Source organism: Ictalurus punctatus, chromosome 15 (assembly GCF_001660625.3).
Source record: "Ictalurus punctatus breed USDA103 chromosome 15, Coco_2.0, whole genome shotgun sequence".
Lineage (NCBI taxonomy): Eukaryota > Metazoa > Chordata > Actinopteri > Siluriformes > Ictaluridae > Ictalurus > Ictalurus punctatus.
Window position 1 is genome coordinate 1,366,267 of NC_030430.2, and position 25,871 is coordinate 1,392,137.

The 25,871-nt window shown below is 41.5% G+C and overlaps 1 protein-coding gene across 1 annotated transcript in view; it reads left to right on the forward strand.

The window, feature by feature from the left end:
• Positions 1–24,224, forward strand: part of plxna2 (plexin A2) — a 232,277-nt gene extending 208,053 nt beyond the window's left edge. Inside the window, exons 26-32 of the mRNA XM_047160545.2 lie at positions 600–703; positions 9,987–10,086; positions 13,403–13,593; positions 14,338–14,507; positions 14,649–14,861; positions 15,580–15,730; positions 19,974–24,224. Of these exons, the coding sequence (XP_047016501.2) occupies positions 600–703; positions 9,987–10,086; positions 13,403–13,593; positions 14,338–14,507; positions 14,649–14,861; positions 15,580–15,730; positions 19,974–20,069 (1,025 nt within the window). The 3' untranslated portion in view covers positions 20,070–24,224. The remainder of the gene's footprint in view (positions 1–599; positions 704–9,986; positions 10,087–13,402; positions 13,594–14,337; positions 14,508–14,648; positions 14,862–15,579; positions 15,731–19,973) is intronic.
• The last annotated feature ends 1,647 nt before the right edge of the window (positions 24,225–25,871 follow it).

Here is a 25,871-nt window from a genome sequence, read left to right on the forward strand (position 1 = left end):
AACTATGGAATTTATCAGAATAAGACTGATATCTCACTACGAAAAAAAAAACATGACTCATTATTTTTTTGTTTCTGTACCAACTTGTTCCACAAACTCCTCCTTAATAGGGTTTTAGCGTATTCTCAGACCCTGACCTATTTGTACTAGCCTGAATATGTGATTTTGATTAAAAAAAAAAAAAAAAAAAAAAAAAGTTCTAGAATTTGCTCTGGATAAGTTTGCTAAATGCACAAAAAAGAAATCAACCTTTCCCAATTCCCTGCCTCATTTCTGGCACACATATTTACCACATAAATACGGCACAAAAGCTCCCCATCAGTGGTTCAAAGCAGCCTTCCAGCACCTTGGCCTGAACAACCGCTTCCACTGCAAGCTTTTTGGGCCTGGAACTGGCACGGCTCTGCATGTTTTTTTTTTTGTTTGTTTTTTTTTTTTAAACAGCCATCATCTGTGCATCTGGCAAGCACACAGTCTAATGAGGACCATTCAACAGAGAGGAAAATCGATGATCATTTTTCCTCTGAACCTGTCTAATTCTCCATCAACACACTCTGTAGTGTTTCCTTATTTATGCATGTGTGGGTGATGTTTTCCAGAGTGGCGTCAAGGCCGGCTGGCACGAGTGGTCTTGCAGGATGAAGATATCACCACCAAGATTGAGAATGACTGGAAGAGGCTCAACACTCTCATGCACTATCAGGTAACGTTGTTCTGTTGTTGGTTTCATAACTGAAAGCTGAACAGTGATGTTGCTAGCCAACGTATAACAAAATTAGAAAGTAACTAGCAAAACCAAAGTCATTGAGGACAAGAAAAGTCCTTTCTTTTTCCTGGCACATCAGGTTGTTGTGTAACTGAATATTAAAAGACGATTAAATCACGATAGTGGTACAGAAACTCTGAACAGAAACAGAAATGTTTGACTCCTACACAAAGCATTTCAGTCGAAACGGTGTTCTTCTAGCTCTAGAAGCAAAGCTATGCTTTCGGTAGCACTCATCACTCAATTTGTCCAAGAAGCCACCTGCTAGCACCTACACTGCTAAGAGATATGTGGGTGGAGCGTTTGAGGTTGCGACTCTCTCTTTCCACTACCTGCTTTTATAGATGGGATGTGAACTTCGCAAAAAACCTGGCAGTATCCTGCTTTAAAAGTGTTTCGTTGTCACAGTTTGTTTGCCCGTCAGACTGATAAAAAGCAGCACATTGATCGCCAGTGAGATTGTAATTGGCAGAGTTCTGATCGTTGTGGCCGCTAAGTGTACAATATACATCAGACAGTCTGTGGGTGAGTGTCTGAGTGGTCTGAAGTGAACAGCTTTGGAGAAAACAGATCAGAGCTGCAGCCTTTATCAGTATTTCTCTCATTCACATGCAGTAATGGCTATTATTAGTTGGTGGAGCAAAGAGATGTATGTTTTGAGAGATATATAGATAGAGAGAGAGAGAGAGAGAGAGAGAGAGAGAGAGAGAGAGAGAGAGAGAGAATGTGTGTGGGTTTTGACTGGAGGCTCTTGCCTGTTGTGCTATTTTAACCATGTACTGAGTACTGAGTACTGGAGTGTATCCTTGCCCCAACTTATCTCAGCTCTACACATTGCAGAACGCAGCGCATTACACAAACAAGGAAGGTGAAGAAATGAAAGGAAAAGTGATTGTGAATCACTACTGGTCATATGTTTTAATATGTCTCTCTCTCTCTCTCCGCCTTTCTCTCCTCTAACAGCATCATGATGGAGTGTTTGTTTGTAGACTGATTTCTCTCCATCTCAGCTTGCTTCATTTTGCTCATCACCTTTTTTTTTATCACTGTCATTATCGAGAATGAAAGCCGTGTGGAAGAGAAACACGACTCACGCATACGCGAAAATAATCCGCGTCTATAGCATTGATGATAGATCTAAGGTGATTTGTGTTTGGGGCTGTCTAAACTCTTAATACAGCCTGAAAATCTTCGCAGAGATCAAGCAAAAGAAAGGCACAGGAGATGAGAGAGGAAGAGCAGGTGTTTTGTATCTTTTAGAGGTACACAATTACATTAACTGTGATAAGTGGAACTTAAAATTCCTTGCCACACGTCTGGTTATGAGCCACTAATACAGAATAAGTATCCTTTAACGTTCTTAAGAGCTGTGTATGTGTGTGGTTGTGAGCACATTTGCCTCACACCTCCAGGGTCGGGGGTTCAAATCCCATCTCCGCCCTGTGTGCACAGAGTTTGCATGTTCTCCCCATGATTTGGGGGTTTCCTCTGGGTACTCTTGTTTCCTCCCCCAGTCCAAAGACATGCATTGTAGGCTGATCGGCATGTCCAAATGGTCCATAGTGTGCGAATGTGTGTGCCTTGTGATGGGTTGGCCCAGAGTCCCCTGGGATAGGCTCCAGTCTCCCCGTAACCCTGTGTAGTATAAGCGGTAAATCTAGAATTGCTAAATCACATATGTAGATGAGGAAAAAAGTTAGGTTCATCTGTCTCAATGCATATAAAATGTCCACTCCATCCATCGCATCCATGGAAGCAACAAGTGTGTATGCCTCTGTAGACCACAGAAACATTGTAGTCAATTCTACCAAGCGAATATCACTATGTACCCTCAGAAATTGTGTACAGTAGAATCCAAATGTCTGGGTTCACTGCAAAGCTGTTTTTCTTTCAGCAGTAATGAAAAAGTAATGCAGTTTGGCATTGATTTTGGTCTCCGACAGATACTCTTGACCACTCTGTAAGAGAATTCTGACCAGTCTCGCCTGCTCCTACTGTTATTTTTATTTTTATTTTTTTCACCTGTCCATGATATTTTCTAACAACTTTGTTATATGTTCCCCAATATGTTTCCCAAAATATACACAAATTAGTCATTTAAACCACTGTGCCCAGGATTCTGAATATTCAATACACTTTCATGTTAATGAACGAGTTAAAAATCTTTGCTCCCACAACTGTTTGGTTTGATCTTACCAGATCTCGGATGCCATGCACACCTCTAGCCAAACCCCCACCACTCACAAGGCCATGCCGCAATCTATTGTGTACCATCAGATTTCCCCCAAATTAACAATCAGCTCCTAACTAATATGTTACAGTAGATTAACAGCTATAAATGGAAATGTGATGACATGAAGCACTCGCCACTGATTACTGACTAGAATTGCACAAGGGTGATTAGTCAATTAGGTCATCAAATAAGGATTTCATTAGCCTAGATAGCATTGCTCTCAATTATCTTCTTTCTATTAATCTCTGTATCTCCTTCTTTCTTTCTAATCAATTCAGTTAAATTCACTTACATTCTAGAAGAAAAAAAAAACAGAAACTGAAATAAGAAACTAAGTTTTTATGTTTGAAAGTTTTTTTATTGGTTGTTTTTTTTTTTTTTTTTTTTTAAAGTCAGTCACTCAGTGTTTCTCAGTCCAATCAGCAGAGGTGAGATGGTTAACCTTGCACAGGTTGAATATCATTTGCAGGCTGGAAGTGTGTCCCTGAGGGGCTGCTGTACTCTTGGGGCAGCAAATGAATTTCCAATTTCAAGGATTTGAATGGCATGAGAGATAAGAAATTAACAATTCAAATGTGCTGAGTGTGAGCTAAGTAGTGTGCCCAAGAGTGTGTGTGTAATGTGCTGAAGTGTACATCTGTTTCTTTGAGTGTCAATGGCAATGGATTCATGCCTAGAATATCTCGTACAGTATGCCACTCAGTTTTGAAGAAGCAATTAAAAAATGTGTTTTAAAACATAGCACAGGGTATGGAATTAGTCATGAGCCAATCCAACACATATTAAGCAATTGGTCTTAATCATGTCTCTGGAAGTTGTCTTTGTTCATTGCTGCTGGTGACACAAGAATAACAGATGACGATACACATCGATAACAGTGGTGCTATAAATATGGCATATCATTGGAATTATCAGCCCCACTGATGCATCAAATTTATTTCATGTTTTCTTGACACCTAGAGCACAGCTTCATCTGTTCCTCATCAAGACTGAACCTCGAACAGATTTGTATTTACATTTATTCAATTGGCAGCCTCTTACCCAATGTGACTTACAATTGAGTTGAACAGATATGGAGTCTTGTTCGAGGACCCAACACTGACAGTTTGGCAGTATTAGGATTCAAACTCATAACCTTCTACACTGTAGTCCAGTGTCCTAACCACAAAGCCACCTCTGCCTGCACCACAACAGCCACAGTGATGCTGTGGCAGAGACAAAACTGATTCTTCAGTGTGCACAAACTTATCTATCCAAATTCTTCAGTGTGCACAAACCTATCCATCCATTTTCCTCCCTATACAGGGTTGTGGGGAGCCTGGATCCTATCCCAGGGAACTTGCGGCACTAGGCGGGGGACACCTTGGATGGGGTGCCTACCTGTTGCAGGGCACATTCACACACTATGGACAATTTGGAAATACCAGTCAGCCTACAAAGCATGTCTATGACTGGGGGAGGAAACCAGAGTACCCAGAGGAAACTGTCTGGGCCAAGCATGTAACCCTGTTCCCTGAGAAGGGAAAGAGAGCTTCATGCTGTGGGACGTGCCCTCACGTGTGGCCGGTATCTGCAGTCCATGTGAAATCATGCCTATTTATAGGCCTGCCATGGTCAGGTGACATGGCACTTACGCGCGTCGCGTGACTAAAAAACGGCACCTGTGAACCACACTGTTAGCCTCTATTATCTGAAGACGCAGTTCACAGGCATGCCCCAGTATGACAAAGCTACAAAACATCTTGTTTCCTTCTCAGGGAACAGGGTTATGTGCATAACCCAGACTTTCCATTTCAAAGGGAACTCAATGTTACGTGAGCTTCACACTGTGGGAACGAGTATACTCACTCCGTCATACTGAGGGTAAGGCCCGTCACAATGCTCCATCAATAGGTGCATGGCTGGCCGAAATGGCAGCCATGTAGACCCTAACTGTAGAAGAAGCCAACCTTGCTGAGAAACATTCCTGTAAGAACTCCAGGACAGGACTGCGACATCGCGCAGTTTCTTCTGTCTCACTGATGTTCCTAGCGTTTAACATGGTCTCTACAACCTCGGTTGAGAGACCGGAATCTATGAGTTGGTGCCCCTCAGGGGCCACACTCACAGTTTCCATGGTTCCGACCGAGGATAATAAATCTCCCTCTGGCTTGAGACAATAGATCCCTGCGAACAGCAGAGATATTATCTCCAAGAACCATGTATGAGCTGGCCCATAAGGCCAAAATATAATACCGAATGAATGTGTGTGGCATAGACTACCCCAGTAACACACAGTTCCTGTAAGGGTACCCCTTAGATCCCATATAGCAAAATTGCTGTGGCCCAGCTCCGGCCCAAACCTGACACTTTCATCCGGCCCACATACTGCGTGGAATGATGGCACCTGGCGGTCCACTCCTGTTTACTAGATTTGGGACATTCCCCCATTGTGGAATGAGCCCCTATGCCTAGAGGCATAGCGAGACCACATGCCTCATAAGCGATAGAGATTGCTTCTACTATCCAAATAGAGATGTACTGCTTTGATGCGGCATCACCTCTACTGTCACTTCTACTGTGCCTCCTTCACAGCTCAGCAGGTCTGAACAGGAGGACTGCCATTGTATGTTGAGCCCCTCCAGCAAGAGCCACTGCCACATAGGCTTCTCCAACCAATGCCGAGGTGGTCTTACACGGCCTGCTGCTGGAGAGAGGTGGCTTGCAAGCACCTCCTCCACCTTAGGCATAGCAAAATAGTGGTACTGTTTATTCCCCCCAATGGCTGAATAATCCCACATTGCGGGGTAATAAACACCACTTTCCACAGAAGCATGACACTTCATGGTGCACTGGGAAAAAAAGTTACTGACTCCACAAACTGTCAGGAAGAAAAGGGGAAAAAAAGGGGAGTTTTCTGCAGAGTGAGGAAGCACTGTGCTTCTCAGTGACTTCCCCCCTCTGGCTCCTCAGAGTCAGAGTAGGGTTGGTTGACTCTCCATACCAGAGGGAGAACCTAGCACCCTTCAGCTGAGAAGTGAGAGAGCCAAGAGCAGAGCTGCTTTATTGTGCCCTGCTTTTTGTAAATTAACTAAATCAATAAATTGTGTGTGTGTATATATGTATATATATATATATATATATATATATATATATATATATATATATATATATATATATGCTTCACTCTCATAAAAATGATGCACTGGCTCCCCCCTCTGGATCCTTGGAGTCAGCGAGGGTGGGTTAACGTGAGCTGCATCTTCCTGTTTTTTTTTTTGTAAACCCGGAAGCAGTGGCATCAGATCCAGAAGAAAGCGAGAGATAGAGCAGCGCTCGTCTCCGATTCCCCCTCCAGGCTGCCTCGACAGCGGCCTGAGTCCTGAGGTTCTGAAACCCATCTCACTTCAGCTTAGCTTCACACAGAAAGTGTCCCTGCCTACCCTCATAAGAGAAAGGAGTAACACTTCCTGAATTCTCTCTGACTCATGCTTCTCTTCTTTTTTTAACAGGACAGAAAAGTAAAGAGCAAGAGCCACTGCCACATAGGCTTCACCTATCATTACTCATAAGAGAAAGGAATAACACTTCCTGAATTCTCTCTGACTCATACTTTTCTTCTTTTTTTAACAGGACAGAAAAGTAAAGAGTTTTTTTTTTAAATAGAGAGGAAGTGAAGAGTTTTTAGGACTGTTCACACAAACAGGCCGGCATACACGCTTTCGCTGAAGTAAACAAGGCTGACGGCATGGTTTGCAGGTGCCGTTTTTATAGTCACGCCATGTGGGATATTGCCATGTCATCTGACCAAGGCATGCCTATAAACAGCCATGATTTCACACGTGCTTCAGAAACTGGTCATGCGCGAGGGCACTTCCCACAACGTGAAGCTCATGCAACGTTGAGTTCGCTTTGAAGCACAGGAAGAACATTCAAGCTGCACACACACACCGAGGTATCGAACCCACAACCATGAAGGTGCTAGGCAAACGTGCTAACCACTAAGCCACCATGTACCCTGCACATGTATTTGTAATAAAAATAATAATAATAATAAATACAATTTAAAAGAAAAAAAAAAAAACAGCCCTATGCAAATGGATGCACAAACATTTATGGATATGCTCCTGTATGTCTACACTGTAGATAGCTGTGATGCATTTATTAATGCATATTTGCATGGTTGTCTTAAATTAATTTAAATGAATGTAAATTTATCTTTTGGAAGAAAGCACTAATTATGAGATTTGTTTTAGATGAACTGAATGCTGGGCAGAGCAATGACAGTTTCACTTCCTGCTTGCTTGAAGGTGGCCTTTGAGTTAATGCTCTGCCTGCTCAGGGAGCCTTTACTGATGCCCATCAGGGAAAGGCCATGGGGATCAGAGATATTGGAAAAAAGGCTTGGCTTTTTGTGTTTGATTGAGGCCTTATCTCACCAAACGCTGGCCGTTTATCACTTCCACCCAGCCACTATCAGACAGCCTTCCCAGCCCAGGATTATCTCTCAAGGGCAAATCCACCTTCCTTCAATCATCTGCCATCTATCTCCATATAGACACTCCATGTGCTTCCTGCTGCTTTATGAAATACTCAGGCACATATGCACACATGAAGTATAAGAAAAGAATTTAGCAGAGATATGGCTAAATTCTGATGTGGTTGCAGAGGGATGTAGAAAAAGCCACTTTTGCAAGTCTCAGCAATTCAAAATCATGCTTAGACTTATGAAGTCTACCCAAATATGTATCACCTAGTCTTTAAGATGCTGGAATATGGAATGTTGGACTTCTTAAAGATCTAAACCACCCACTGCCGGTTTCCTTAGTTTATATTTAACACTGTGACACTGTCACGAAAGCCGTTTCCCCATATGCGATTTGAGCAAACGACGTGATTCTCCAGCCAGAAAAACGAATGGACGAGACTCTTAATGCCTCTTCGTAACAACTACTACATCGCAAATGCTAGAATGATAACTGTTTTAGCATTTGCAATTTAATAGTTGTTTCAGACCGTTGACATTGTTCAAAATGTCAGCATTCAACATTTTGGGGGCTTTTAAATTTAGACGGCATTTAAGCATTTATCTTATTCGATAGAGAAGGTCGAAGAGAGAGAGAAAGAGAGAGTGCTGAGAGGTGCTGCTACTGGAGCCTCTCCTGGCGTCAAGGGTGAACGCCAGAGATACAAGAAATGGAGAAAATGGGAGCGTGGAGAGCAAGGGGTAGGAGTAAGAAAGAAAGGTTACCTTTTTGAGAGTCTGATAACCAGAGTGTCGACTCTGACATGATTTCTTTCACAGTCTTCCCCTCCTTCGAGTGTCTCTCCAGCCAGGCCATTAGCCCCATGCAAGGTAGGATTCAGCCCTGAACTGGACACTTACTAATAGTCCTGGGGGAGGAGGACTGGAGGAGAGAAGGAGAAGGAAGAAACGAAAGAAGAGCAGTGCAGGATGATTTCCGACTACAGGCGGCTTTTACACTGAGCCAGTGAAAGAGAAGAGATTATGGACTCTATTACAGAGATGAGAGAGACCTGTTTTTTCCTTTGTGAAATGGACTTTCTGAAGCTTTCACTATCTTAGGCTGTTGGAGTTGACCCCTCTCTCTCTCACTCTCTCTCTCACTCTCTCTCTCACTCTCTCTCTCACTCTCTCTCTCACTCTCTCTCTCACTCTCTCTCTCACTCTCTCTCTCACTCTCTCTCTCACTCTCTCTCTCTCTCTCACAGACACACACACACACACACACACACACACACACACACACACACACACACACCACCCTGTGTTTCATTTCTGCTTTGCTTTTTCACCTCCTTTTTTCAATCTAAGAATGTTAGCTGAATCCTTAAAGCGCTTGAAATAGAACGCTTTCAGACTTCATTCTTGAAATCAGATTCCCTTCATCCTACTAGTACTTATGAACGAGTAATCTGTATCTAGCCATTTGTCACAAACCAGGGAGCTCTGTAGGCATCCAAAGAGGTGAGCGCTGAAATGGCCTCATCGAGACAAGCATTCTGAGTGGGTGGACCACAGAGAGGCGATGAAAGAAAACACAGCCAGGGGATTTACAGCACAGCTATACAGTACATTTGCACTGGAAATGTTCACACGGACGCAGAGAAACAAACTGCAACAGAAGGCGAGTCAGGTTTAAGAGTAAAGCTTGAATTCAACTTTTTCAACTTGAATGAGGCGAATTCTCCGTTTTGGAGATCTGGAGACTCAGCACTGGCTTTCAGACGGCCGACTTAAAGTTCACTTAACATTATTCTTTAGCTTTGATAGCAAAGTTTCAAGGCTGAGCATTTATTTTAATGTGTGTGGCAAATGAGACACCTCGTCCTGTATGAAGCGGTATGAAACTCCAGCAAAAGATCTTATAGATAGAACAGAACAAGAGAAAGAATAAAAGAAAAATCTCATGCCGTTTGATAACTGTGAGGCGTACTTTGAATGTAAATGAAAATATATGAGTAAAAAGTATATTTTGTTCTCTTGGACATTTATTTGAGTACGAGTTAAAGTGTTCGATCTCAAATGAGTCATGCACAAATCCTCCCAAATAGTGCTTAAGTAAATGAACAAAGTAATAACCGCCTCGGAAAACCACTTAGGACGTTCACTGAGGATGAAGAGGACTCGCCACGAGTATGTGCTGTCTTTTGACTTAGCTTCTGTTCGCTCAGATCTAATGTATGCAGGGAACATTCACTTGTTTTATCAGCAGATAAACTATTTGCCTCACTACTCTCCTAATTGCCTCACACTGCACTGACAGTTTGTGGAGTCAGTAACCGTGAAATGGCTCTCGAGTCTTGAACAGAAGTGCTGCAAATGCCGAATGAAATTGTGAAGCTTATCTTAGTGTTTGCTAGTTTCCTTCTAATATCATGTATCAATGGTTTTGCTATTATTTTCTTTATGCTTCATTAAGTCACTGAAAATGCTCCTTTACCCACTACATTCTTTTACCCAGGCCATTCTTTGTCTTTGTGCAGGTGTCAGACCGCTCTGTAGTGGCGCTGGTTCCGAAGCAGACCTCCTCCTACAACATTCCTCCCACAGCCAGCATTTCCCGCACATCCATCAGCCGATACGGTGAGTGTTTACGAACATCTCTGGAGCCATGAACACTGATGAGATGCCATTACCAAGGAAACGGTGCCAATTTATGCATTCTAATGCATTCACAAGAAGAGCTGTAACCAGGATCAACGTATTAGTGAGGTCCACACTGAAACACAACGTTTCACAGTTAACACATCACCGTCCGGAATGTGTACATTCAATTAATCGTTTTTATTTTGCGTTCTGTTATCTTTCCCTTCTTCCATAAACTGCTCGGACTCCAGTTAGACCATTTAGTTTGATTGAGTTACATATTTTGGTTTTTAATATTAATTTCAGCTTAGAGCTTTCAATATCTTAGAGCTTTTTCTCTAAGAAGTCTTAAAAATCAGAGTGAACTGACAGTGAATTGGCTTCATATTAAAGGAGCACAAAGTAGAAGGCAAGGATATACCATGTATTTTGTTTACATATTAAAACATATATCACTGTTGTCACTCGTACAATAGACGGGATGTTTTAGATCCATTAATACATTGTCTATTTGATCTATATATTATACAATATACTTTTTTTTTTTTTTAATAAATCATTAGAATTTGTCCTGACCTTCTTATAAACTGTTACATGTCATTTGTATATTACATTTACCTGCACGTGGACAGCAAGCCATTACTGTTATGTAGAGTAATTAATAAGAAAAGTGTGCATGTAACTCTTTTAGTGTCTAAATTAGTTCTCGCTAAAAAAAAAAAAACTACCGTTTTCCTCATTGTTGGTTGTGGCCATGTTCACAAGTACCTAAAACTCTAATACCGACAATATAATAAAAAGTATATAATGCATAATTTTGTATGATGGCCAACAAGACTGCTATGAGCCCATGTCTGCTTGTGTGCAGTTTTAAATGATGGCTCTGGTGACAGTGTTTACTAGTGTGTATGCTGCAGTTTGCTTTACAGCCTAGAGGAAGCCCTGGGGAGGCCACAGGGAGAGAGAGTGAGAGAGAGAGAGAGAGAGAGAGAGAGAGAGAGAGAGAGAGAGAGAGAGAGCAAGTGAGAATTGATAGCATTTACCAAAAATCCCAATAATTTTGATACCTCTGCTGACTTTGGATGCCATCCGTATTGGGCACACACACATTAGCACCCCCCCTTATCTCAACTCTAAGGGAGTGCCTCAGGGCTTCCCATCTGGACCTCTCTCATTTTCCAGCACAGAGCTGCAGGCCTTTCTGATTGCTAATTATGCGCTGCAAATGATAACTTCACACAGGGAAAAAAGCCACAAAAGATGCACAGCCAAATATTAGAGCCTGGATTGGCTAGAGCCTGAATTGTCACCTAGCAACCCAGACAGCTTTGCTCAAATATGTCACCCACCTTGAGCTCGCTGCATGCGTGTGAAATCTGTCCTTACAAGTAGGCACATTAAAGACTTCAGTTAATCGAAGCCCTGGAATAAACTTGTCATTTAGGCACAGTAGACATAATTATCTCCCCTTACCATTTACAAACAGAGTGACATTTAACAACATTTCAAACGGGAACAGATTAGGAACTCAATCAGCACTTGTTTAATGCTGTTTCATTCCTGAAACTTTAACGCTTTTGAACAGCAGCCATTATTTGTGCGTTTCACACTTTATTTAGTTCTTCACATCCTGCAGCCTTTTAGGCATTAGGTAGTTAAGTTAAGCGACTCTTCAACTTGTTATATTACAAAAGGGCTTGTTGAATATTTCAGTCATAAAAGAAAGTCATAAAATGACTATGAGGAGGCAAAGTAGAGCACTTTTTTTATTTTGCGTGTGCGTGTGTGTGAGGTGCATAGAGAACAGCTCTCACATCCGCAGTGCCCATCAATCACAGAGTGGCACAGCTGCAGCTAGTCACCCGCTGATTGATTCATATCAATTTAATGCTCAGCACTTAGCATTTCACCTGAATTTAGCATGCCAGCACCCTTAGCCCAAAATAGCACATTTCTCACATGACCTTGACTGGTGCCGGAGAGAGGAACGCTGGGAATAGTCAAGAGGTTGGCCATATGCAGTAGCTTAAGTTGGATCTACAACCACAATCCTACTTCCCTTATGATGCACACACGCTCACATGCATTCACAACCCCTCATTCCCAAATCCTTGCATTTGTGTCATTTTAACTGCAATCTGCACAAAATTACACTAAAACCTCAGTGTCACTGAGGCCAGCTGCCTTGTTGTGTTGTCTTCTTTTTAATTAAAGGCCAGATAAAGAACCAAGTATTAGACAGAGTAAGGACTATAGAGAATGATCTGTGACCTTAGAGATATTTCTACCACTGTGGGGGAAAAAGACATAAATCTAATTGTGAGAAGTGGAGACTAATAGGCTTAACCTTTTTAGGTTTTTAGATACATTGATTAGACAAAGTGGTCCGGACCCTGGGGGACATAGTGGTGTAGTGGGTAGCACGTTTGCCTCACGTTTGCCTCAATCCTGCCTCCGCGTTGTGTGCATGGGCCTTGCTTGTTCTCCTCAGGTACTCCCGTTTCGTCAGTCCAAAGAAATGCGCTGTAGGCTGATTGGTTTTTCCAATATTGTCCGTAATGTGTGAACGTGTGTGTGATTGTGCCATGCAATAAGTTGGCACCCTGTCAAGGGTGTTCCTATGAATTAGGCTCCAGGCTCCCCTGTGACCATGTGTAGAATAAGCAGTGGATAGTCCAGACCCTTATAGCATGTCAGAAGAACAATACATTAAGAAGATCCAAATGTGAAAGCCTTAAGATTAGTGAAACTATAAGATTAGTGAGACAGTCAGTCTGAGACCAGTCCAACATAGACAGTGAGATGAATAAGAATTATACTTAACATCTGGAAGTGGGGCTTAGTGGTTAGCACGTTCGCCTCACACCTCCAGGGTCGGGGGTTCAATTCCCACTGTGACCCTGTGTGTGTGGAGTTTGTGTGTTCTCCCCGTGCTGTGGGGGTTTCCTCCGGGTACTCCGGTTTCCTCCCCCAGTCCAAAGACATGCATGGTAGGCTGATTGGCGTGTCTAAAGTGTCCGTAGTGTATGAATGGGTGTGTGAGTGTGTGTGATTGTGCCCTGCGATGGACTGGCACCCTGTCCAGGGTGTACCCCGCCTTGTGCCCCATGCTCCCTTGGATAGACTCCAGGTTTCCCCGTGACACTGAAAAGGATAAAGCGGTATAGAAGATGGATGGATGGATGGATCTGGAAGTGGATTTTATCTGGAATACGAACAGTTCAATGTCCTGTATATGTGTTTGGATGTGTGCATGCACTTCTACACCTGCTTATTGTCTCAATGCACCATAAACTGTGCTGTCCCTCTACAGATTCGTCATTTCGCTACACAGGAAGTCCAGACAGCCTTCGCTCCCGGGCTCCTATGATCACTCCAGACCTGGAGAGCGGAGTTAAAGTGTGGCACTTGGTCAAGAACCATGAACACGGAGACCAGAAGGAGGGCGACCGTGGCAGCAAGATGGTGTCTGAGATCTACCTCACCCGCCTGCTAGCTACTAAGGTAACATTTGATTATAGAAGTGTGCTTCAAATATATGTTCATGTCTACCTTATAAATTCCAGTCATGTCAATTTGGAGTAAAAGCCATGAGCTTTCTTTTCTTTCCCAGGATTCTACTACATAAAAGCATGCAGTAGTGTTTTGTGATTGGTTGTTCATTTTATGAATCTCTGCACTACCAGTCAAACTTTTTTTTTTTTTTTTTTTTTTTAGCAATTTTAATAAATAACAATAAGTAAGCAATAGAAATGAATGAATTGATGTGTGACTTTTTATTATTTTATTTTCTAGATCTAATTAAAATAGATTTTGAGCATTTTAATTGGCCAGTTCTAGCTCACAGTGTATACTATATTTGTCTTACAATTTATATCTGAGTCCTTTATCTGTACTGTAGGCTTAAGTGGTTTACTTTCCAAGTGTACTTGCCATTAATAAAAGATTAATTTAGAGACCCATTAGGATCTGAGAGCTTGCCAGCAAGTCCGTAAATACAAAGATTTAGATCTGTGTTGGAACACTTGTTTAATGTTTTTCCTTATTTTTAATTGCTAATATATATCTTTAGATTTGTCTGTGGCACAAGTATTCTTTATATTGCAGTAAATCAGAATAAACTCCAGAGCTTTTGAATTGCAGTGCACCTGTATAGCAGTCTATTTGTTATTATTAAGTGTGTATTCAATCTCTCTCTCTCTCTCACTCTCTCTCTCTCGCTCTCGCTCTGTTTCTGTGATGATCTAGGGTACACTGCAGAAGTTTGTGGACGATCTGTTTGAGACTCTGTTCAGCACAGTTCATAGAGGCAGCGCCTTGCCTTTAGCAATCAAATACATGTTCGACTTCCTGGACGAGCAGGCCGACAAGCATGGCATCCATGACATGGATGTTCGCCACACTTGGAAAAGTAACTGGTAAGGGCAGAACAAGGCAGTTCTAAACTTATACATGGTTATAAGTGAGACGCTTGTCATTCAGAAGCTGCATGCTTGATGTGTAAGAATTCCATTAGTTTGCTCAGTTTGCTGAGATCTTATTGTGGGTCTTCCCTTCAGCCTTCCGCTGCGATTCTGGGTGAACGTGATTAAGAACCCTCAGTTTGTATTTGACATTCACAAGAGCAGCATCACAGACGCGTGTTTATCCGTGGTGGCCCAGACGTTCATGGACTCATGCTCCACTTCAGAACACAGGCTGGGGAAAGACTCTCCCTCCAACAAGCTGCTCTATGCTAAAGATATCCCCAACTACAAGAACTGGGTGGAAAGGTGAGACGCTCTAAATTGATTCCCCTTGCCTGCTTTCAGTACAGTGGTACGTCAAATCTGTGAACCTTCATATTTAATGCAATGGGATTTTATCTGTGCACTGCTTTTAACAATAGACATGGTCACTAATTAGGTTTAAGCAAATCCAGATTGATCCCTAAAGGGACCCTAAAGCTCTTGATCCCTAAAGACCAAATCAGATGTGACAGTGGCAAGATAAATTGTGAGACTCGAAAGGGAATCCACCATGTTCTGGTTGACAACGGATAGTCAAATCGTAAATAATTGCAGTATACGGCTGTAAAAGAGTAAAAGCAAACAGTCCTTAATGTGTTTAAAGATCGTTCAGCACGAGCGTACTGTGAATAAGTCTGGGATGAGCACAAGGAGAAACTGTCGTTGGGATGTGCGGATCTTTAGGGTATCTACGGTCCCCTCCGAAAGTATTCGAACAGCAAAACCTATGGCTCAAACAAAGAGTAGACATTCTTTACACAATCCGTTTTAACAGGGCACACTCGGGCAGCCAGAAACACCCGTCAATCACACGGGTGGGTTCAAACAAAAGGTGCCATATTTTAAGTCGTTTGTTGTTGAAAAGGAAAAAAAAAAAAGAAGACGTTTAATTTCAGAAGTCCATCTGTGACCTGAGACAAATGTAACAGGCACAATCTGAAGAACCAGATCTGCTAATCACTGTTGCTTTCTGTGTCCTCAGATACTACGCTGATATAAGCAGACTGCCAGCGATCAGCGACCAGGACATGAACGCATACTTGGCTGAGCAGGCACGGCTCCACTCCCATGAGTTTAACATGCTGAGTGCTCTGAATGAGATCTACTCTTACGTCAGCAAGTACAGCGAAGAGGTGAGCTACCGCACACACACACACACACACACGACACAGGAAGAGCAAGACAGCAAACAGAGAGGATGAATAGAGTTGTGATGAGGAAGATTATACACAGCAAGATCAGGTTCTCCTAATCAAAGTGCTGCCCTCGATGGAGATGTTCACTCATAATGGCAACACAGCTCCGGCACCTGACCTTCACATTATGCTGCGTTGAATGTCTTTTATATCTTTTATATTGCTTTTACTCATACATAAAGATGCAAACTTCATGAGGTGCAAGAGGAAGTGCTAAATTATTAGCATTATACTGAGCCATGGCTGTGCAAATGCGATTATGTGTGTATCTGATCTGCTCACTGTGCAAAATATATATATATATATGTATATGAAAAATGTAAAACACAGTAACAACACTACCAGGTTCAAGTAAATAGAGGCACTACTGTAAGAGCTGCATGCATCTGTGGATGAAATACTAACAAGTACTAATAATTTTTTTTCATATTTCATATCCATTTCTATTGATTTTTATTTATAGATAATAACAAAAACATCATGTAGTATAATATGCTATACTGTAAGTTAAGGAATATATATATATATATATATATATATATATATATATATATATATATATATAGCACAACTGGCACAACTGGTACCAGCCTTTACACGGAAGAGCATTTAGCATGAAGTGTGTGTAATATACTGTATGCACATGTGTGATGGAAAGGAAGAGAGAGTAACAAGCTCTTCAAGTAAATCAAAATTCTGGGAGCAGTGGTGCAGAAACTTTCCTTTAACTCTAGTGATATACATGCAGTATCATCTTCTCCACGCCAGGGCTGGGCGTCTATACAGCTTTTAGTGAATTCACTTCCTTAACACATATGATTCATCTCATCATCCAGCCATCAAGTCCTTCATGAGTCAAATCAAGTGTGTTGGGGCAGGAAGAGCGAAGCAACAGTGCAAGAATGACGTGAGAGTGCTGCAGGCATGATGTATTTTTGTAGGCCAACCTGGAAGTTAGCATCACCCTGTTTCCTTCGACAAAAAGATGATGGGATTTTCCCATTGGCTTTTGGATTATTGCGGAAAATAATCAAAAGTTTATGATTCTTACATATTTTGTTCATCAAAGCAATCTTCACAAATGAATGCAACTTGTATGAAGTTTGAAATTTGCCAGAAGTAAAAAGCTATATTTAGACGATAAACGAACTACACCATGGTCGCTTGACTTCAACGTCACCATCACTAACTCTTTCAAGCGTTAGCCATTTCCCTCCTCGGTGTCATGTGACTTGTTAGTGTTACAAGGCCTCAGGTGTGAATGGGGAGCAGGTGTGTTAAATTTGGTGTATTCGCTCTCACACTCCCTCATACTGGTCACTGGAAGTTCAACATGGCACCTCATGGCAAAGAACTCTCTGAGGATCTGAAAAAAAGAATTGTTGCTCTACATAAAGACGGCCTAGGCTATAAAAAGATTGCCGAGACCCTGACAGTGAGCTGCAGCACGGTGGCCAAGAACATACAGTGGTTTAACAGGACAGGTTCCACTCAGAACAGGCCTCGCCATGGTCCACCAAAGAAGTTGAGTGCACGTGCTCAGTGTCATATCCAGAGGTTGTGTTTGGGAAATAGACGTATGAGTGCTGCCAGCATTGCTGCAGAGGTTGAAGGGGTGGGGGGTCAGCCTGTCAGTGCTCAGACCATACGCCGCACACTGCATCAAATTGGTCTGCATGGCTGTCGTCCCAGAAGGAAGCCTCTTCTAAAGATGATGCACAAGAAAGCCCGCACACAGTTTGCTGAAGACAAGCAGACTAAGGACATGGATTACTGGAACCATGTCCTATGGTCTGATGAGACCAAGATAAACTTATTTGGTTCAGATGGTGTCAAGTGTGTGTGGCAGCAACCAGGTGATGAGTACAAAGACAAGTGTGTCTTGCCTACAGTCAAGCATGGTGGTGGTGGTGTCATGGTCTGGGGCTGCATGAGTGCTGCGGCACTGGGGAGCTAGAGTTCACTGAGGGAACCATGAATGCCAACATGTACTGTGACATACTGAAGCAGAGCATGATCAGTATGCAATATTCCAGCATAATAACGACCCCAAACACACCTCCAAGCCGACCACTGCCTTGCTAAAGAAGCTGAGGGTGAAGGTGATGGACTGGCCAAGCATGTCTCCAGACCTAAACCCTATTGAGCGTCTGTGGGGCATCCTCAAACAGAAGGTGGAGGAGCACTAGGTCTCTAACATCCACCAGCTCCGTGATGTCATCATGGAGGAGTGGAAGAGGACTCCAGTGGAACCTGTGAAGCTCTGGTGAACTCCATGCCCAAGAGGGTTAAGGCAGTGCTGGAAAATAATGGTGGCCACACAAAATATTGACACTTTGGACCCAATTTGGACATTTTCACTTAGGGGTGTACTCACTTTTGTTGCCAGCGGTTTAGACATTAATGTCTGTGTGTTGAGTTATTTTGAGGGGACAGCAAATTTACACTGTTACACAAGCTGTACACTCACTACTTTACATTGTAGCACAGTGTCATTTCTTCAGTGTTGTCACATGAAAAGATATCATCAAATATTTACACAAATGTGAGGGGTGTACTCACTTTTGTGAGATATATATATATATATATATATATATATATATATATATATATATATATATATATATATATATATATACACACACACACACATTTTTTTTTAATAGGGAAATGGGACTGTGAGAGATTTCCTTCATCTCTCTTGAGAATAGGAGACTGACACTTTTTTTCTTTGAATATCATATTAGTGCATTAAAGTCTCAGGCAGTTCATCCGACAGCGTCCAGAGTCTGACATGTGTCAGAGTTTCCATCCATGGCCTAGATTCACTTTGACAGTGCTGTGGCATATTTAACAACATTTTTATTACTCTGACAACATTACAGTGCTTTCACATCTTGTAGCTTATGTATTCTTAGAATCACATATGTTTAAACGTGACACGCTTGTAAGCAGCACATTTCAATAGGACAGGACGTGAACATAGAGCATATGTATGGTGGACTGGGGAAATCCGTCTTTAGATCTCTTCTCTTCATCTTTGAATCTATAAATGTAATTTTCTCCATTGTCACTCCATCGTCACTGGTGTAGCCACATTATAAAATGCTCTATATACAGCAGTGTCCATAAGGCTTAGCCACGTGCAAAGAAATGCCTAGAGCAAAGATGCCTTCAAAAATAATGAAATTAAATATTTCATTTGAATAAATACTATAGTGCAGTAAACAGTAATAATTGAAACAAAGTCAGTATTTGGTGTGATGACCATTTGCTTTAAAAAAAAAAAAATAAATAGTAGTCTCAGGTACAATTAGTGCAGTTTTATAAGGAAATGAGATGTAGGTTTTATTGAGCATCTTGCAGAACCAACCACGGTTCTTCTGGAGACTTTGACTGTTGTACTTTTCTTGATTAGACAAAGTGGTCCGGACCCTGGGGGGCATAGTGGTGTAGTGGGTAGCACGTTTGCGTCACACCTCCCGCGTTGGGAGGTTCAAATCCTGCCTCCGCGTTGTGTGCATGGGCCTTGCTTGTTCTCCTCAGGTACTCCGGTTTCCTCCCCCAGTCCAAAGAAATGCGCTGTAGGCTGATTGGTTTTTCCAATATTGTCCGTAATGTGTGAACGTGTGTGTGATTGTGCCATCCAATGAGTTGACACCCTGTTCAATGGTTGAATGGCAGAACAGCTCTTCTGGAGACTTTGACTGTTGTACTTTCTTCTTATTTTTGCAGCAAAACCCAGCAGCCTTCATGATGTATTTTTGTCTGAAAAGGGGTCTCTTATGTAATATGCTGCTTTCTTTACTTACATACAACGTTTTTCCGTAACATTTAATTCTGTGCTGGAAAGCTAAAGTTTGGAAATCTAACATGACTCTGATGTCAATAATGTAGGAGTCATAAAATAAAAATTCATAACAAACTTTGTACTGAAACAAATGATGTTTGTGCCTAAGGCCACACATGCAGAAAACCAACATCAGACATCAGTAAGAAAAGCACACTGGCTAAATATTTTCTGCTTGCAAATATTGTCCTTAACTGGCACTGGGTGCTGTCTGATGCTTGATTTCTATCCTTAGGTCAGCAATTAAGTGCTGTTTGGTCATATAATTAGCCTGTCTGACCTCAGCTGAGATGGTCTATGTGTTAATAAGTGGTTGATTTGTGTCTCCAGATCACTGCCGCATTGGAGCAGGATGAGCAGGCTAAGAAGCAGAGGCTGGCCTACAAGGTGGACCAACTGATTGCTGCTATGTCCCTGGAGAGCTGAGACACACACATGGATTGAGCAATGGAACACAAATTCTCTGCCATGAATCCTTTATCCAAAGCCTGGTCCTGCAACTCAAATGGAAACGGGATACAGCTGACTTTCTGATATCTTGTTATAGTATTTCTTTGAAAAGGGTCGAAATGGTTACCTCCGCAAGTCAGTCTGCACGTCCATCTACTTTTGCCTTCCAACGTATAAGAGGAGTCAACTCAAGATCTCAAATCGTTTAAAACTATATGCTGGGCCCAGCATCATGCATGTTTGTTTTTGTATTTATTTAGTCTTTGTTGGTTTTTATACCCACGACTGGCAGATGTGACAGGACTACAGCTACAATACCTCTTTGTAATTGTTTTTTTTTCTTTCTTTCTTTCTTTCTTTCTGGTGGCATGTCAGAAGAACAGAAGAGAGAGCATTGGATATTTAATGCCTCAATTTAAATCCAGCGGATAGGTTTTACTTCCAAATTTTATTTTTATACGATTATTGTTTTTATTTAATTTATTCTGTTGCGATTGTGCCTCCAAATCGTTAAAGGCATAGTGACATTAGTAGTCCTCTTCGTCAAATAACGTGATCATGACACTTCTATATCCGTCTTTTTTAAATCGGAGGCCGCAGCCCTAAGTGTTCGTGTACGCCCATCATACAAAGAACGTGGACTTTACGGAACTCTCTAGGATTCGTGAGCAACCAGCTGTATTTTCAGAACGCTTATCAGACTGCTGGTGTTTAAGGGGTCAAAGTTTGACCAGCATGTTTTTTTTTTTCATCCACGCAGCCCTCATGTTTTCCAAGACTGCACTTCACCCATGGAAAATTCTACGAGACTGGCTTAATAGAATCCTCCTGCAATCTCTCTACGTCTCTACGTCCTGTTTTCTACATGTAAGCCTTTGTGAATGTACAAATGTTCCTCTATCTTGTCTGTTTGTTTGTTCTTAAAAAAAAAAAAAAAAAAAAGAGAGAGAGAGAAGAGGTCAGTTGAGCTGATCTCTATGGCAAAATGGCCAAAAGGGCATCTTTTTATGCTGCGTTGTCTTCTTCATTCTTGATTACATTGCCAGAATATGCTGTACCACTTATTTCAATCTGGATCAATTAGTTACATGATTTTCAATGAGACAGCAGCAATGAGAGCCCTTTAGGTCAGCTTGTAGGTGGAGGAACATTCCTTAGAAGGAGAGCACTGACCTGAGGTCACCTCACCTCAGTACCAGGCAGTATTACTTATTACCTATGGTCCAATGTGTGTGTATTTTGCATGCATTATAGAGTACCTCATAAAGGAAGAATAATGTCTTTGTTCCCATATGTTCATATTTTCAAGTGCCAAGGGTTTTACTTGAGTTGTGCATGTGGCTGGCTCGGAGGCAAACTGAGGATAGAGTGTCCCATCCTGTTAACCTTACATTTACATAGCACTAAACTGACTGTGACGTTGTATCATGTTTAAGTGCCAAAAGGTCAGTCTTGATTATCAATGTCAGAAACGGTTATTGCTTTATTAAGGGGCGGCAAACCCTTCAAAACTTGAACAGCGAGAACAGCGTGGCACTGGAGAAGAACTGGAAAAGAGAAAGCAGACATAGCTGCTAATATTGCTGTGGCCACTGAAGCCAAGAACCGGTACGGAGAGATAGTGAGTGCCTCATGCTATTTGGAAAATTGGAAGTGTGTGTGTGTGTGTGCGTGTGTGTGTGTGTGTGTGTGTTTCTTTTCTCCCCTTCTGCATCAGCATGCACAAACAAAATATGACATAGCTTTAATTTATAATGCATGATTCTAGCTAGAGCTGTCTTTAAAGATCTGAATGATAATGAACAACCTCATAAATGGTTACAGGCAGTGTGTGTGTGTGTGTGTGTGTGTGTGTGTGAGTTAAGCTGATGACTTATTTGCATAGCGCAACCTGTGGCCATGATGGTCATCATTTTCTTCCAGGAGTCTTTCAGCAGTGTAAAAATGAAGTTATTTATTCAGTTCAATCTACCTGATTCTGCTTCAAAATTGAATTTCTGCACTCTGAATTGACTTTCGAAACCTCACAATCAGATGTAAAGCCACTTTTCCATTCGTCTGTTTATTTCTTTTGTTCCTATATTGTTCCTTGCCCCCGGCGTCGGCAAATTCGCTTAGTCTGAGATAGACAAACAAAATACTGAGACCGATCACAAAAAAAAAAAAAAAAAAAAAAAAAAGGCGATCAACTGAGGGACGAAAGAAAGGTTGAAAGATCGCGGACAGTGTGCAGCGCTTTATTGCTTAGCCATATTGCACTGAGTGTTTGGGAAGGATAGAGATGAGAAAAGGAGGAAGAGAGAGAGAGAGAGAGAGAGAGAGAGAGAGATAGATGGGGGGGCTTTACTCTCAGTTTCCTGCCAGGGCTTTGAAGCGTGGCTTTGATCTCAGCTAGTCATGTGCACACCAAGATCAGGAGATAAAAAAAAGAGCATACATGGAACGTACATCAAAAATAGGAAGGCGTGAGGAATAAGAAGAAGACTGACATGACTGACATGGAATTAATTCATCAAGCTACAGCATGTTAGAAACACTGCAGGAATGCTGTTTGTATATAGTCATATATAGGCATTTAAAATGCACTTGAGCATGTGAATTGCATTCATTAAGAATATCACACACACACACACACACACACACACACACACACACACATAAGCACATGGACATAAGACGTGTCATATTCCAGTGACATCAGGTGATATAGAAGCGCAACCTGCTTCAGACTATTAACAGGTCTTCCTATATTTTTTATTTGCCAGACAAGCCCATTCCAGCTCCAGCCATCTTTCCCAGACTTCACACCTTTAGCTCCTCCCTTTTTCTTAAATTGGAATGGTAATGTTGATATGCCTATATGAATTAAGTAATAAAATGATTCCTTTATCTAGAATTCACAATCGCAGATAAAAAACCTTGCTTAAGGTACGTTCACACATACACAGCGACTCGCAGCGACAAAGCAACCGTTTGGCGACTAGATGTGGGCGTGTCTTTTGAGAAAAGTTGAGCGACTTGATGCGGCAACTACTAACGGAAGTGAATACGGTAGAGCGCACGTGATCCGTGATCCGCCATGCTGCCTGCGAGTCCGAAGCTTACATTTTTCGCCGCAGATAGATGACCGCAATGGCAAAGAGCACACACTGCTTCTCTTTCATCATATTCGTAGCATGTGATACATATATACGCTGGTGAACTTTATATACAAAAAAAAAATCCAGTATCTTTTAGCAGAAAGAAAACTCATTTGTTGTCAAAAGTGGAACGCTAGTTGCGTCATCCTTTGATAAATGTTACTATGGCAACCAGTAGTAGGACTTCTTAGTACAACGACTGGCAACTTACAGTGGTGAAACCGCTCTATGTGTGAGCGTTTCTTTAGACTTTCCAGAAGTCTTAAAATATAAAGGATTGCCATCGACGGCACAGCACGCACGACAACGCTAAGAACCCTCAAGCTCAAATTGCTCTAGATCAAAAGTACTGTCAAGGCAAGGACAATACAGATGCTTCTCACGTCTGCTGGTAGTTAATAACAGTTAATGATAGGTGGTAGTAGCTAGTAATAGTAGCGATGACACCGTGGCCTGGTTTCAAATCAACATCCGAGAAGATCCAGAATAATGCTAACTCTTTAGTAAATAGAACCGTTCTACATCGGATGTCATCGATACATCACATATACACTGGTACATATTACAACCTATCCAAATAAAGTCGCTCTATTATAACAATCATACAGGTCTAACATTCCCCTCTGTAACATAATGCTTCTTGTAAAGTGTGGTTTGAGCTCTTATTTTCCCTCTCACTTTTATCCAAAACAGAATAGAAATTCAGAGCATGGGGCATTACTACTAAAGTGATGTGCAGTGATGCATCTAGTGCAGCCCTTTAGTATTTTTGGCACAAACGTCCAGTTTTGTGCACTTTATTAGCTCACATCCTGCCATCAGTGGTCGAATAGCATGCTGCGGAATTATACTCATGTACACGTCACATTACCAATCCAGCCATCCATCGGAGGATGAAAAGAAATAAAGGGAGAGATCTCTGCAGTCAGAATGCTACCTGGATATATGTTACATTTACACAAACCTTTATAGAACATTTTCTTTTTTTTTTTTAGACACTGGAGGTCTGTAATATAGTTAATACAAAAATAATAATAATAATAATAATAATAATGACCATGATGATAATAGTACTTATTGCTGTCTGTTCTTGTTGTTTTATAAAAGTGTTGTGAAAACTGTAAGAATGTTAAAGTATTTAAAAAACAAAAAAACAAACAAACAAAAAAAAAAACAGTTGGGTCTTTTTTATTTGCTTTAGGTTTTGTTATATATTATTGTGTACCTATTGTAAATATGAAGCACACCTATTTTGCAAGCCAAGGATTCAATTTGTACTGTTGTTATATATAAATAAATTTTACTGGTTAGAAAATGTCTTTTTTTTTCTATTTGTCTCACTAAAATCCAAATCTGAGTGCGGTTGTACCCAGTGCCCCCTGCAGCACTGGTCTAGCTTCACTCGATTACCAAATCCCGGTGCATTTGTGTTCATCTTACAATACATCATCTCAAATGTACATGGACAACGCAGAGAGACTCAACATATCTTTTGCTTTTTAATAATTATGCACAGCAGGTATTATCTGCAGCAGTGGATCTCTTCTGTGACCCACAACGTTCCCCTGCCACTCATGGTACACGTCTGATGTGGAAACTAATGATGTCATCATCAGCTAAAACACACGCACAGGTTACTTTACTTCCTGAACAAGTGCAGACCCGAGTATGAGTTGCGTTCACATTGACAGGAATCGCGGTACAGTTCCAGTGCAGCCGTACTCAGACTCAGTCTCGGGTACTGCGGTGTGCTTCCCGGTCCACGTGACAGCCTTCACGTTACAAATTTTTCATGCAAACTGTGCTCTGTTGCAGACTGAACTGCCAGTGTGAAAGCCCCCTTTGATATATTTGTAAAATATCCTGAACATTCAGTGCTTGACACGTGATAGGTACGCTTTTCTGTTAACTATTAATTAGAAGGAAATACCATTTGGGGCACCATTTGTCTAGCACCCCTGAGGCTGGGGGCTCGAGTCCTGCCTCCACCATGTGTGCACAGAGCTTACATGTTCTCCCCATGCCTCGGGGGTTTCCTCCAGGTACTCTGGTTTGATCCCCCAGTCCAAAGATGTTTGTTGTAGGCTGATTGGCATTTCCAAATTGTTTGTAGTGTGTGAATGCATATGCAAATGCGCCCTGTTTTAGGTTGGCACCCTGTTCAGGGTGTCCCCTGCCTTCTGCCCCAACTTCCGTTGAATGCGCTCCAGACTCAAAGCAGTATGGATACTAATATCAGAGGATATAGAGAAGTAAATCAAAGAACTAAAATGTTACAACTGACCCTACCTCTAATGTATAATGGGAGATTATATATATATATATATATATATATATATATATATATATATATATATATATATATATATAGCATGATTCTTAAGTAGTTATTTGCAGAAGTTGAAGCACTTGCTTTGCTAAAATCTTCTCTTAAGTGGATGCATAATAATGTTGGGCACTGCATGAAGCACAAATATGCCAATCACATGAGTAGCAGCTGATATACTGATATACTAAGGTCTTTGCGCCATTTGTTTTTCCAGGAAGGAAACAATTTCACAATTTCTTTTGGGTTTAGTAAAATACTTGTATTGATAACACTGTTACAACTGACACCAACCTGTCAACCATCAGCTTA